Raw genomic sequence first — 16,180 nt, forward strand, 5'->3', positions numbered from 1 at the left:
GTATTAAGATGCGTTTTGGTTGATCGGATCACAAGTAGATGAAGGAGATATTCCCGTTTACACCTGGTGTTTTAATCCCTTTCTTTTGTCCACTTTTAACCACTTCTGTCCTGATTTCTTCTAGGGGAAGGTCTATGGGCAGGTAAAAAAATGTTTTCCAGATTTTTCGATCCAATGGATGCAATAAGCTTTTTACATATGAACGCGCACGGAGACAGCGGAAAAACATAAGGAGAGCATCAGCTTTTGTTTCTGCTTTGACAGCCTCAAAACCAAACACTGTGAGTGTGTTTTAGAAATCAGGAATGAGAGAACATTGTGCTTAGTACGTTTTTCATCTTCAATCCTAACTTGGATTTTCAGCCGACAAAGTTTAAATCCCGTCTGGCTAGCGCTCTTCCCATAATGTTCACTCATTAGGTCAGTAGACAGAGAGTAGATGGTCTTTTGTGGCTGTTCGAACACATTCGACCACATGAACGTTTACACCATGAAAGCAATCCAGTCTGATGCGTTTTCGACGACCTCTAGAAACGGACGAAAGTGGACAAGCTCAAAATCTTTTAGACCACGTTTACACCTGTATTTAAGTAGTGTCGTCCACTTGTGATCCAATCGACTAAAACGCATCTTAATACCAGGTGTAAACAGGGTCAACGATATCTGGGGCGTTGCACCACATTACATTTTACAAGCTGAACTAACCTGCCTTGTCCTAAATAAGTAAATAGGTTTGAGGAAATCTTTTTTGAAGGTTATATCACATCAAGTTTTTTAAATCAGTAAAATCAACTTTCGTTGAAAATTGTATAAAAGTTTTCCCAAACCTGAATATAGAGATTACATTTCTAATAGCTTGGCTCATGCTTTTTCAATGAGATTTTCCCTTTCCTTCATCTTGGGTACTTTTATTTATCACTGACCCAGTTGTTCTTTTTTAGTATTTTCATGCCGCTTCTGTACGTTTGCCTGCTGGTAATGATTATGAGTCAAGACAAGAGTGCAACTGTCTTTACCGTCGACTGCAATGTTCTACATTACGCCATATGTATATCCAGTAAAAAGCTGATGAAAAGCTCAGGATAACAATGGGAATCTCAAATGATCTCTTTGTGCACTGCCTGAAGAAAGTTTCTCCACAATGCTTGCACCCCCACACATATCCTTCCAGTTCCCAAGGCAAATATGAGATGAATGTGTAAAGTGCCGCCTCCATTATTACATTTCTCCTTTTGTTAGTTTTCTCTCTGTTGGGTTTGTAATTACGAGCTCTTGTTGCTGCAGAGAACAAAAGCAGTAAAGCAGGGAGTCATGATCCAGTCAGTGAGTGAACGCTCTGGGGTTTCCACATCCACATCCACATCCGTTTGATTAGAACTCAGTCCAAGTCACAGAGTAAAGCTTAGTGATAAGTCAAGCTCAGATTTTAATATGGATGGGGTGCATAAAGCATCTGAGAGTTTCAGGGGACCCGGGAGCTTTATGTTCAAAGCCCGAGCCACGTGGTGACTTTGTAATGATATATTTTTATGAATGTACTCAACTGGCAGGTTACTAATGTGAATGCACCCTGAAGTAATGGTAGATTTGAACTCATGAACAGAAATAAATCTAGAGCTCCACTAAGATCCGAGAGCTTCTGGAGATGATCAGGGTGTAGATGTAAATGCACACAGTAATGCCATCAGGGTGAAACCAAGCAAGTGAAGACACTTGTGGCATTTGAGAGCATGACTTACTGACATGAACAGATTGTTGGTTCACATACAGGAGGGCCTGCAGTTTATTGCCATAAATCATTTATTGCAAACTATATCAATGTCATCTGAAGTAAACACCACAGATAAACGAAGTGCTTTCAGCTACACACAAACCTTGGATAAATTGAAATCTTAAAACACAGTGTATGAACCAATAGCTACATTTTGCCCTTTTCCTTGAAGTAGAGGAATAAAACTTTGAGATGTGGCTTTGTTATATATTCCGAATGCTTTAATCGTGCAAACACAGTTATGAGCACCAGCTCATACATGCAGTGTATTCTGCTCATCCCTACTTTAGATTCTGGGTGGCATAATTAAGAAATAATATCTGCATTCAGAGACGCACTGCTGCACAGATTGGCTTCTCGGGTCATACATTTGCCTTCTTCAAAGGTGTTTTCAGCATTTCAAATACATGTTAATTAAGCTGCTTTCTGAGAAGGTGTTTCTTGGTTTCCTTTATTGATTTATTGTGTTTAGTAAGCATTGGCCTGTTTCAAATGTCACAAATAATGGATCATGGTCCAGATATGGAACCCAAATTTGTTCCATTTGGATTATTTAAATTTCTTCAATTATGCGACACATCAGACAAAAAAATGTGTGTGTGTGTATATATTAGTTTAATATTAAAATATTTTATTTTAAAATGTAAAATAATTACAAATAAAATTGTAAATATAAAATAAAAATAATAATTTTAATACATTTTATTAAACTTATTTTTTTATATATATAATTTGTTGTCTCAATAGCCCTCTATGACACATTGACAGTTCAGGGATGTGTTGTTATTAATACTGTCTCAGTCGTATGGTTAGTACAGTTGAGTAATAATCATGACACTTTCAGTCATTTATGATTATGAGTGCTCAGTTTGCAGCAGCGAAAACATTTTCACATAAAAAATTCAACCTTTAGCTCGCTGGATGGTGTCAACAGGAAAGACTGTCCTGTTTGTTTCTCCACACAAGCCTTACCAGCTTGTTTTGTACAAGGCACTTTTGTTGTAGTACAACGATATAAACCAGGACTCCTGCTGTTCCAGAAGGACGTGAAGACTGAGTAATGAACCAATTAGCAAACACTGGAGTCTGAGCAAGAACCTGTGGGACCACCGTCCAAACAGACGAGATGAAATGGCATTCTCTTACTCACACAACATAGAGTTTAAAAGGATGATAAAATACGATGAGGTTTGTACACTTGATCACAGGATATTGAAGTTGTTGGGAAAAGTCTCAGTATCTCAAAAATGCACACTTAGTCACGGAGACATTGGAGCCTGGGGTATTCTTCAAAAAGTACAGACATTGTTTATCTTTGTTAATCTATGAACTGTGGAAATATGATACTTGGGTAGTTTGGTGTAGTCAGTGGTTAAAGGGATCGTTCACCCAAAAATGAAAATTAGCCCATGATTTACTCACCCTGAAGCCATCTTAGGTGTATATGACTTTCTTCTTTCAGACGAATACAATCAGAGTTGAAATGAATGTCCTAGCTCTTCCAAGCTTGATAATGGGAGTGAATGGGTGTATGACTTTGGAAGTCCATTAAAGTGCATCTATTCATGATTTAAGTGCTCGTAATGACGGCAATTGACTCCTCTCGTTGTTCAAACAAACAGGTGCATTTCCCAAAACCATAGTTGCTAACCTGTTAGCAACTTAGTTGGTTGGCAATGGGAAATTGCATTGCAACCAACAAAGTTGCTTACTTAGTTAGCAACTATGGTTTTGGGAAACGCACCCCAGGTCTGGGCAACCACGTTCCTCATTACGTTGTGCGTCAAGTTCAAGTGTTACTCTTTTGGCGTAAATCGATACGTACGGTCGTCTGCCGGAAGCTAGTTATTTTAGTTGATAAAGTTTTAAATATGTTATTTATTTTTCTTACACAAACGCATCACTTCACTTCAGAAGACCTTTATTAATCCCCAGAGAGCCGTGTCGAGCACTTTAATTATGAATAGATGCACTTTAATGGACATCCAAAGTCATACAGCCAGTCACTCCCATTATCAAGCTTGGAAGAGCCAGGACATTTTTTAATATAACTCAGATTGTATTCGTGTGAAAGAAGAAAGTCATATACACCTAGGATGGCTTCAGGGTGAGTGAATCATGGGCTAATTTTCAGTTTTTGGGTGAACTATCCTTTTAAGGTTTAGGACGGGTAACTGGATGGTTAACCACAGGTTTCCCAGGGACATTTTACCTGTTATTCACCCATAGTGCCTTTCAATGGTGACGTTGTGTGAAAGTAGACATAAATTTGACTGGTTCAAACTCATTCAGGTGTGATGTTGTTGTAGACAAAATTGGTCTATTGTGTTTTGAGAAACCAATTGTTTTGGTGATTTTGTTGTCTTCCACTGGCACAACAAAAAGCAGGATGTCCGTCTGATGACAAAGTAACTTTGTTTTATGGAGATGTTATCGTGGACAGCAGGATGTTTACTGACAGTACTCATGTGGAGCCATTATGGTTTTCAGCTAGAGAAAAACATGTCTAGCAAAATGGTTTTCAGTTGTGAATACATGGCTAAAGCGCCAACACAGACTGCCTGCATCTGTCTCTATTGCAAATGAAGAATCCTGAAGGAGAACTTAGCCATATGGACAACATCAGTGCTAATGAAGCTGTTATGCTTTTCAGGGACTGTGTTTGTGATTTCTGTATTAATGAGAGGCTGAGAAAAGGGTCCAGAATCTGAATGTAGGGATGTGCATGTGATGGGATATGCTCCTAAAGCTCAAATCCACAACCGCCTTCTGAATGCTGTAGTTGCCAAACGCGTTCAGATGCTCGGAGCCGGATTTATTCACAGGCTATAAATTTGACATGTGTGCCTATAAATATAACATGACTAGCAATTATCTCAGAACTGCCCATACAGAATGGTGGTAAAAATGTTCTTCATAGGGCGATCCTTATATTAATGGTAAAGCCACTATTAGGGATGCACCGATCATGATTTTTCATGGCAGATTCCAATTGTTTTACAAGCAATTTGGCCGATTCCGATTGCAAGTTTTTTCCCCTTTTTTCTATCAATCTCATCCTTTGGCAGAACAAAAAACAGCGTCTTCTCAACATGAACAACATGAACAAAACTCTTCCACTCTCCCATTCAACTACAGTGTTTTTTTATGATCATGATGTGAAATTTGTTGCCCATGGTGAATTCTTTTTTAATTGAAGATCAAGGTTTAATTGCATGAAACCATCTTAAAGTTCATTTACTTACTCTGGGAAATCCCACGCCTGAAGTTAGCATAGAAAACGACTCCTGTCTAAGAACGCGTTGACCTCGACTTCCTTATTGTGTTTTTACTTGAGTTTTATTTCATTACTGCTGTTGTGTAATCACTTTGGGTTCAACATCTAATGGTTTGATGTCATCGTTGTTTTGTCTATTTCAGGGGCATACCGGGAAAGAACTGTGGTATTATCATCTTATCTGCTGAAGAACTGGGCAACTGCAGGGTGAGTCTGTCAGTCCACAGAGTGTCTTTAGATGTGCGTGTAGTGTTGCATTCATTGTTTTCTCTCTTATCTCTTCAAGGACAGGCAGAAATGTGTTTTAAGCAGATGACTGCAATTTACTCTGTGACCTTCAATTAAAAACACTCAGTCTCATTAAAGTGCTGCGGTGCAGATAGAAAACAGTTCCTAGTTTATGAATTCATCCGTCCAAGACAAAATAATAGCGACTCTTGTCTTGACTGTGAGGGTCTTTAAAATACAAAAATAAGATTTCATTTAATGGAGGCATGTGAGGATTTGTCAGCTTAAACCCTATTCGCACGGGATTAGTATTACCTGGTGACCTCTAGTCATTTGTAATAATTGCGGAGGTTGTCTGTGATCTTAATCCCGCGTGAATCGGCCATGTCTGTAATTTGTAAAGTAAAAATTCCCCCGCAAATGACCTACCAAATTTCGCCGAACACCGAGGTCCTGTGATAATATTAGTCCCGTGCGAATCCGCATCTCTGTGATTTGGCGTGGTCGTATATAATTTTTTCAAGGTTTTTGTTTCATGTGCGCCTTTTTATCCATCTTTCGCGGAGAATGGAGGCTGCATTGTAGTGTTTTGATAGTAATTTGGGTGCTGGGTCATATCGCTATACTTTACACGACTATACAATTTGCAGAAAGATGAGAATGATTAGATGGAGATGAATGACATGTATAGCAGTATGCGCTAAGGCACATTCTTCTGTTTATGATATATCATACAGCTAGACCTATAACGACAAGACATTTCCAAGCAATAGCCTATTGACATCATATCCGGGTGATAAGTCAGTAAATTCGAGTAAAATCACAGGCTTTGCTTATCCCGTGCGAATGCGCCACACGAAATTCAGATGTGGGAGGGGGGGGGGGGGGGGGGGTTCTAAATCACACGAGGTCCCCAGATAATACTAATCCTGTGTGAATAGGGCTATAGTGTCTAATGAACTGCAAGGGAAAGAAACCAATAGATGTGTTTTTGTACAAGAGGCACGTCAGGTCAGTGTGGCGGCACAGATGGAAAGAGACAGGGAACTGTTGTATCAAATAAAGTCCACATCATCATTGCCCAGCATTAATAAACAGAGACCTTACTATGGAGGAGGCTGTCAATTTACAGCATCACCCTCATTCGAAAGGTCAATTCAGTTATAGTTATAAGAGCATTTTGTCAGCTAGTATGCCATGCAAGAGTATAGTACTACTACCGAATGGCATTAGAGCTAAGTGTTTAATAACGTTGTTAATAGTTGTTAAAAGCAAAGTGAACCTCGTGGAAGGGTAATGATGGGTGAAACTCAGAGACAAGGGAGGGCAGAATCCAATTGCAGAAGGTTTAAGTAATAATAATAAAACAAAACAAACCAGGGAAACAGAAGTGAGCACACCAACAAGACCTGAGAAAGAACTCAGGAAACACTGGGATTTAAATAAACAAAGGCTAACAATATAACAAGACACACATGGGAACAATCAAGACTAATGAACTAGGGGGAAAAAATCAACAAAAGGACAAATAACAAAGAACAGGAAGAACATAAAATTGGTGGCGGTTGAGGAGATTCCCCCTTCTATGAAAAGTGCTGAGAAAAGCACTATATACATGTAATGAATTATTATTTTTATTATTATTATTATTAACAGAATACACTGGACTAAGGGAACACAGGCTGGATCATGACAAGTGTCATATCTTTATTAATCCTGCAGTTTTCATAACACTTTACAATAAGAAACCATTAGTTGATGTTACTTAATGCATTGACAACTGTTCACATTAGCTCAGCTCCTCTAAATATTAACAGATATAGCTTTTGACTTTAATAATGTATTTGTCAATGCTGAAACATTTACTAAGATTAATAAATGCTTTACAAGAATTTGTTATTGTCATTTGTCAAGTTATCTAATGTAGTTAACTGACGGTTAACAAATAGTACTTTGTTGTAAAGTCTTAATTCATTTTAATAACTCATTGGATAGATATTATGAATATAAATATTTCCTAATATAATCACTGTAGGCTACATAACATTGTAGCAATGTTCAGAGAAGAAGGAGGCGGGAACCGGCGAACAATCAAATAAACTTTATTTAAAATAAAACAAACAAACCAAAATACCGCCAGCAGCCCCTCGCGGACGACTGCTGGCTACCGAAAATAAACATAAAGAACTGCCAGCAGCCCCTCGCAGACGACTGCTGGCTAAAATAAAATACAAATACAAAAACACAACTAAAACACAGGCCTGTTCCTCTCTCGATCATCAACGTCGTCACTCCCCCTTTATGCTTCCGCTCCTCCGTGAGAGATGCGAGACCGGTGTGCTTCACAGGTGTTGCTCATCATTAGTAATCGCACAACCGGCCTCGCGCCGTTCTCTCACGTCCCTCGGCCGTCCCTCGCCACATACCCCCATCGCCCCTCACAGGCCGGGGGCACCCACGAGCCTGTGCCTACACCCCGTCCCCCCGGCCTTTCAATTTCAGCTTGAAAGGGCACATGCACGGGCAGGCAAGAATGATTCACTGACAGTCTGATGCACACAAAAACCCACCACCACAGCTATCCAAGGTTTGTCCGTTCTATGCTAACTGAGATCTTGTGGTCATTATTGCTTTGAACAAACCATCCTTGAATTTGTGGAACATCCACAGGCCACTGGGCCTTGTCTGGCATGCTTTTCCTTTGATCAGTAATATGCCTTCAAGGGGTTTCTAACGCTCGAACAACTACACTTTAGAGGTCCCGGGTTCAAATCCCGGACGAGCCCTCTCACCTTTAGTATGAGTTCAAGGGTTCTCTGACTCTGTATGCAATTGCATGTGATACCACAGGAAATCTTCTTCATTTTTTTTCTTTTTTTAAGCTGGGTGATAAAACAAATTGTGCCCTTCTTGGTGTATGAAAGCATCGTTTTCCCTTAGAAGTTGACGGAGAAGAAAGCTCATTCTGACGGAGAAGAAAGTTCTTTCAGAAGCTCAAGCCCGCTTGAATGAGTCCAGTCAGAAGCGAGACTTGCTGAAGTTCTCTCTGGAGCAGAGACTCAGTGAGTTGCCCAAAAATCAACTGAAGGGCAATGTGATTATGGTGGAGTTAGTCATGTTGTCCTCCCCATGTCTCAGCCCCTGCAAAAGCATCATGTTTTCAACCACTTCAAAGTCTGGCCATTTTTTTGTTTTTTCTTTATGCAATTGCATGTGATACCACAGGAAATCTTCTTCATTTTTATTTTATTTTTTTAAGCTGGGTGATAAAACAAATTGTGCTCTTCCTGGTGTATGAAAGGCATTGTTTTCCCTTAGAAGTTGACGTAGAAGAAAGCTCATTCTGACGGAGAAGAAAGCTCATTCAGAAGCTCAAGCCCGCTTGAATGAGTCCAGTCAGAAGCGAGACTTGCTGAAGTTCTCTCTGGAGCAGAGACTCAGTGAGTTGCCCAAAAATCACCCGAAGGGAAATCTGATTTTGGAGGAGTTAGTCATGTTGTCCTCCCCACCTCTCAGCCCCTGCCCAAGCATCATGTTTTCAACCACTTCATAGTCTGGCCATTTACTTTTCTTTATCAACCACTTCATAGTCCGGCCATTTACTGCAACCCACATAGTACTTGACGTCACGTTCTGCAGCATCAGAGGCTGATGCTTTGGCAAAATTGAACTTTTTTCGCAGGTCTGTAGATGCTGTAGTGGGATTCAAAGCATTTTAAATCGCTCTTAACTGAATTACCCGTGGCTCTTTTGCAGAAACGCTAAGCACAGGTATACTTGTTGTTCTGTGGAGTTTCTTTGAACAACTTTTCATTGACTTTTTGCAGCATCGGCTTAGAGCTAGCGCAACAAGCACGCCCTAGTAACAGCCTCCCTAGGTGGGAGGCTGATGCCTTTTAGTTCAAAGTCAAGCCTACGGCATAGCCTATATGCGGCGGTTTACATTTAGAGCCCGCCATTTCTGTTCCATGTGTTTTTCTCCAATTACACAGCCATTTTGGTTGTATGGACAAAACAAACGTATCAATGATGTTTTTCGTTGACTAGATTCATTTATAGTTCATGACTCTTTCCCACCTGTTTTGTGTGTAGTCTGCCTCTCTGGCTGCCTCTCTGGCACAAAAACCCACCACCACAGCTATCCGAGGTTTGTCCGTACTATGCTAACTCAGATCTTGTGGTCATTATTGCTTTGAACAAACCATCCTTGAATTTGTGGAACATCCACAGGCCACTGGGCCTTGTCTGGCATGCTTTTCCTTTGATCAGTAATATGCCTTCAAGGGGTTTCTAACGCTCGAACAACTACACTTTCGTATCTCGACGCCAGGGCGTGGTCCGTCTTTCAATAAGTCAACGAAAGACTTATTGTAGAAGAGGCTCGTTGGTCTAGGGGTATGATTCTCGCTTTGGGTGCGAGAGGTCCAGGGTTAAAATCCCGGACGAGCCCGGGGATTTCAGAACGAGCAGCAAGGTTGGCTCCATCCTTTTGCAGCACTGAGCCAAACTCAAAACTGTCATGTTTTTGAAACCCTTATTACTGCTTGTGTTCATCTGTACTACAACATAGCCAAGATTCAGCCAGATGACAAGCGCTTATTTCCTTGCACAGAACGTACTCAGAATCGCTGCCTGCCAGGGAGTGTGGCTCCCTAACGACGAACGCTTTCTATTAAAACTAGTGCCTTCCCATTCTGTAAGAGGCCAGCATTCAGTGACTCTACAAGTGTACGCAATATGCTCGATGGCACCGCGGATTCCCCACAGCGGCGAGGACTCTCTGACAGCGCGTTCCTCCCTCTCCCCGGGCTTCGGCACCAGTGTAGCAATGTTCAGGGAAGAAGGAGGCGGGAACCGGCGAACAATCAAATAAACTTTATTTAAAATAAAACAAACAAACCAAAATACCGCCAGCAGCCCCTCGCGGACGACTGCTGGCTACCGAAAATAAATATAACTGCCAGCAGCCTGCTGGCTAAAATAAAATACAAATGCAAAAACCAAACACAACTAAAATACAGGCCTGTTCCTCTCTCGATCATCAACGTCGTCGCTCCCCCTTTATGCTTCTGCTCCTCCGTGAGAGATGCGAGACCGGTGTGCTTCACAGGTGTTGCTCATCATTAGCAATTGCACCACCGGCCTCGCGCCGTTCTCTCACGTCCCTCGGCCGTCCCTCACCACAAACATGTTGACAAGTGACAAGTGTAAACAAGTGTGAATAGTAAAAAAAAGCATTTTCCTTGTACCAAGTGTTAATAGTTGTCATATGCTATTTATACTTAATCCAAATAGTGAAAAATACTACACTTCATAGTATTGTAGTATATTTTAAAACAGAATGCAATAATAACAGTTGTGTGTTATAAAGTCAGAATTGTGAGATATAAACTTGTAATTCTGAATTTTAAGTCTTTTTTCCATAGAATTGGACTTTATAATTCGCAATTGCGAGTTTATATCTCACAATTCTGAGAAAAGATGTCAGAATTGCTCGATATAAACTTGCAATTGTGTGTTAGAAAATTGCGAGAGAAAAAAGTCTAAATTTTGAGTTTATAAGATGCAATTGTGACTTTATCACGCAATTCTGAAGTCAGACTTAAACTCTTAAATTTAAACAATTGTGAGATAAAAAGTGACAATAATCTTTTTAAATGTTTTATTCTGTGGTGGAAACAAGTTTCCATTGAAAATTAACCAATGAACATGCAAAAATCAACTGAAATCTAAAATATTTTATGTCAAGGTTGTTCGGTTGAAAAAGTTTGCTGTTTTACCTCAGCTTGTGATTTTAGACATAAGGCATAGTGTCAATAAGAGAGTGTATTTCACCTCCATTAACAGATGTGTTTTTGAGGCGGAAACATCTAGCGGTATGTCTGCGGGTTCATTGTGAAGTGTTTACGATACTCCAGCGTTCTGCATCATGTGCTCTGCGCTCTTGTTAGGACTTTGACTGGACCTTTGAAGCACCTTCATTACAATTTCAAAAGGATTTTATACTGCTTCCCTGCTCTCTCGATCAATGGCAGAGTTCATTTGTAGATCTTTTTGCCCTGCTGCCCATATTTTACACACCAAAAGCTTTAATTTGAGCTCAAGGTATTGTGAATGCGATGGGATGGACTCTTGTTATGCACCCGTGCCACATCTCTCCTCTGGGCTTTAAGTCACATGACCGCCAAAAGCCCTGATATCAGGATCCAGCTCAATAAAGGCTTTTCCCATCTTCATTACAGTGTGATATGGTATAATAATGGAGGTTCTCTATCTGAGAACATAACATTGATTAGAGGAAAAACCGATAGAAAGGGCTCATAAAAACTCCTCTTTGCCATATGGATTCAGATTACTGTGCCAATGGACAAATGTGTTATGGTTCAGTGTTAAGAAGTTTTTCAGTCCTAGTTTAATCTGCAGAGACAGTTCTAAGTAAGCTATTCATAAATTGATATCCAAGTGTAAACATTATGTAACATCTAACTCAGGCCTGTGTTTTGCATAATGTACTGAGCGTGAGAGGAGGGAAAACCTTGGACCATCAGCGTATAGAAAAATCCATCCTAAATTCTTTACTAATGATTCTGGCTAATTCCTGCTGTAGGCTGACAAGAATCTTTAAACAGAGCAAACCCACAAAAACTTGAATTCGGTCCAGTCCGATGAGTTTAATGTGCTGGGAAGGTACTTTGAAACTGTAGTTGGCCAAGTTACAATCAATTTGAAGTACTTCAAATACTGTCAAATAGCTCTAAAGTGTACTTAATGTAGCTATGACATAAAATAACATAAAAGTAGCTACTGTACACTGAAGTTAATTAAGGAGGTAATTATTTTAAATAAATTAACACCTTATAATTGTCGGCTACATACGCAATTGAGTCTGCCTCATTTCAGAAAAGTACCCATTATATTGCAAAGAAAGAAATTACAGTAATTTATGCCTCATAAGGAATCTTTTTTTTTTAAACAAGACACAGCTAATCTCTTCGCTAATTAATTTAGTACATGCAGGTGTGCTTGTGCTATTGCTAGCTAGCAGTTAACCCTAAGAGATCTGAGTTAATCTAAAGATTCAGATTTTAATGGTTTTATGAAATTCAGTTAAGGTTCAGCTACACAAAGTATTTAAGTGGATTTATAGTTTGATTTAATATCAAGGAATCTTTATAACTCTTAGATCCACAGAAGACGAAGATGATTATAAAAGAACATAAGATTGATTATGAACTCAGAATAACAAGCCACCATACCAAACAGTGTGCTAGTGCACAGACAACAACCAACAAAGACTTTAATAAAGGGAGGAACTTAAATACACAGAGATGATTAACTAAAAGACGAACAGCTGTGATGATTTGTGTCCATGGTGAATGATATAGTAGCGGGAAAACAAAGACAAAGAAACACGTTACCATTGAAAACAAACTAGAGTCAATGAACGGAATTAAAAAGGAACATAACATCAATGTGATAATATTCTCTTTATGTGGACTTAAATGGATTAAGTTCACAGTACTCATCATAAATATTGTTTTTTAAACTTAAATGGTTTAAGGCAGTGGGTTTTCTCAAACGGTTTGAGTTTGACCTTAACTCGATGGGTTTACACCCTCGTGTTGTTCCAAACCTGTAAGACTTTCTTCTGCAGAACTCAAAATAAGTCACTTTGATTGGGAGCCAAGCGACATTGGAGCCCATTGACTTCCATTATATGGAAGAAAAAAAACTACTGAGACATTTCTCAAAATATATTCTTTCTTCTTCCACAGAAGAAATAAAGTCATACAGGTTTGCAACAACATTAGGGTGGGTAAATGATAATAGAAATGTCATTTTTGGGTGAATTGTCCCTTTAAGTAAGTAGCGTGACTTCATTTGCACCAGGATACCAGCCTGAACATCTGCAGCATCTGTTTATGTCTTTTGATGGTCGGAAGTGGAAAGTTTAACACTGTGTCCAGGTTCAAGGGCCCATATTTGTCTTTCAGGGAAAATAAATTGGACACAGACAATATTGATAATATTGATCTTCTTTTAACACCCCCAGGGATATTGGCATTGTCTTAGTCTGTCTGTATTGAGAACTCAGCATATAAAAGCACCGAAGCCCAACGATGATTGACAAAATTATCAGATAACCTCTTTTTCAGACTGACCCCTGAAAGCCCCTGCTGAGAGTCGATAGCTGACTTCACACATACATCATTTGCTTCAGATCTATCTTCACTTTCACACCAAATTGACTCATTGCTGCTTTACATTTTGCTGCTTCTCAAGAGCAGAATGTACCTCAGATTCATCTTGCGCCAGAAAAAAACTCTTCTTTTGGAGATATGATTCAGGCACACTTCCCAGTTCTTGTATCTGCTCGTTGGTACAGTTAGTGTAGATTTTTCACAATCTACACTTGGTTTCGTACAGTGAAAGCTCATGTTCTACAAACACAAGTACATCTTCCGTACGTAATAAGTTTACTTTACTTAGAAAAAGTGAGGAAACCGATTGCCTTAAAATTTCCAAGAAAGTAGTGTAATAATTTTTTAGTTGGCACATCTTAATAACATTTGTATAGAAAACTTGTTCCTCAAGTACTGTTGAATAAAAATCATTAGTTGTGTTAACTTCTCATTAGAGTTGACATTACTAGGAAAATATCAGGAAACCGATTGCCTTAAAAAAGCAAGTAAAGTGAAATAGGAATAGTATGTGGTACTGACAAATGCTTAGTTAGTATAGTTCACTTACACAAGAGTTCTTTCAACTAAAAAATAACTATAGAGAATATTTAATAATTTACTTTAAATTTAATTTGTTACCATTCTTGTGTTTTGCATGCTAAATGTTGAAGTCTGTGTGACTCAGGCATGATCAATTACAAGACTGCCAGAAATATAGAGGGATTAAACCCAATTAAAAGTTTCACAAGTTGTTTAGGACATATGTTAGCAACAAAATTATAAAAGATCATTAATTGACATGAAATATAGTTACATTATACATCCTGCATACACACACACACACACACACACACACACACACACACACACACACACACACACACACACACACACACACACACACACACACACACACACACACACACACACACACACACACACACACACACACACACACACACACACACAATGTATTTATATATGACTTCTCTTCCTTTGACACCTAATAACTTATTTCTTGTTGCATTGCTGCATTAATGGGAAGAGAGTTACAATAAAGTAAATGAAGTTCCAAGTGTAATCGCCATAATGGTGACTAAAAATATTTTAGGAAAATCAACATCAATTTATGAACTCAACTTATATGATGTTCTCAGATATTTCAGTTGTATTGACAATCAAACATTCAAGATGACTTTGGGAAATGAGTGAATGCAAACAGAGAAAAATAACTGCAGAAGTGGAGGAAATTAGTGAAAAGTCCATTAAGAAAGTCCCCGCCTCAAAAACCGCACTCAAATCAATCAATTAGTCTTAACTTGGGTTTTCTAAGTAAACAAAGCATAATATGTAAATAGTACAGATTACTAGATTTTTACAATTAAGTTAATACATTAAGTAAAGTTAACTAAAAAGTTTTGGTTAGAATCACTTTTGGATTTTACAGTGTAATTACAAAAAGGTGTATAATAATTTATTTTTGTTGTTAATAAATGATAAACCATAAACAGTAGTCTGATCATGTATATTTTAGGCCTATGAATTGCTAAGACTGATCATTTCAGATATTTTAAATAGCTAAAACGTCTCGGTTACATATGTAACCCTCATTCCATGAAGGAGGGAACGGAGACGTAGCCGATGTGTCGACTGATTGGGATCACGCTTAGGCTCCCTGTTATCTTCGAGTATTGATAAAACGAGCCAATGCACATTGGTGTGTGAGATTTGCATTTCACATTCCGCCCCAAGAGGCTCACTACCCAGGTGGGCACGGTGATACACGGAGAACACACCAAGATGATGGCAACCACTATCCAGTGGGCCAACCTCTGCTTGGAAACAGCTTTCCCTTCTGCTGGTCTTCGTAACAGACAAGAGGTCCTGAGGCTTTGCGTTCTGACCAGCTATAAGCGCAAGGAGCGAAAGGGATAGAGGAAAGCCAGAGCTGGGTCTGCCTCGTCCGGGGCAGCGCTTGCAGGCTCACCACCTGGTCCCATTTAAGGTAGAGGTAGGAACCTAGGGCACATATCCAGGCCGGGGTCTCAGGATACAGTGAGAGTTGGCCAGCCCGAATTTCAGGCATGATTCTGTCGACCGAAAATGCGTGCAGGTCCCCTACTCTCTTGATAGAGGCCATGCAAGCAAGACAACTGTTCTCTTAAAAACAGGATTTTTAACTCAGCTGCCTGCAGTGGCTTAAAGGGATGTCTCTGCAGTGCGGTAGCATGCGAGATAAGTCCCAAGAGGGTATAGAGGAGGCGCAAGGCGGATTTTGTTTTTTCAGTCTCCTCGCTTCCCTCAGGAACCTGACTATCAAGGCGTGCTTCCCCATGGATTTGCCTCCACTGCATCGTGATGTGTGGTAATAAGGCCACATACACTTAGAGGGTGGAGGGAAACAGCCCTCGCTCCAACCCATTTTGCAGGAAAGAAGCACGGAGTGACCAAAAACCTCAGGGGGGGTCTTCTCGGTTAGGTCTAGCCGCGGCTGCCCACGGTGCCCCGTCCCTGATATTTTCTCAGAGGAATGGGTCAGGAAGGGCTGTCGAGAGGAGCAAAAGTTAGGCCAATAAGGGGCAACTAGCAAGATCTCCTCCTTCCCCTCCCTGACTAAGCACAGGGCTGTGCAAGAAGGCTCACTGGTGAAACGCATCTCTGCGGAGGCCCCGTGGCCAACTGTGTTCCAGTGTCTCCGTGCCGAGGGTTCTCCGCTCGGTC

General features: G+C 39.9%; 1 protein-coding gene and 1 non-coding gene across 3 annotated transcripts in view; both read left to right on the top strand.

The window, feature by feature from the left end:
• The window catches only part of cpne5b (copine Vb), a 216,653-nt gene that overhangs the window by 120,915 nt on the left and 79,558 nt on the right, over positions 1-16,180 (top strand). For both annotated transcript variants that reach the window (XM_077204388.1, XM_077204387.1), the window contains one exon: positions 5,192-5,255. In XM_077204388.1, the coding sequence (XP_077060503.1) occupies positions 5,192-5,255 (64 nt within the window). The remainder of the gene's footprint in view (positions 1-5,191; positions 5,256-16,180) is intronic.
• trnap-ugg (transfer RNA proline (anticodon UGG)) lies at positions 9,655-9,726 on the top strand. The gene has a single exon. It is a non-coding gene; the product is annotated as a tRNA-Pro (tRNA).

Source organism: Siphateles boraxobius, unplaced genomic scaffold (genome assembly GCF_051911475.1).
Source record: "Siphateles boraxobius isolate OS27281-9 unplaced genomic scaffold, OSU_SipBor_1 5, whole genome shotgun sequence".
Taxonomy (NCBI): Eukaryota; Metazoa; Chordata; class Actinopteri; order Cypriniformes; family Leuciscidae; genus Siphateles; species Siphateles boraxobius.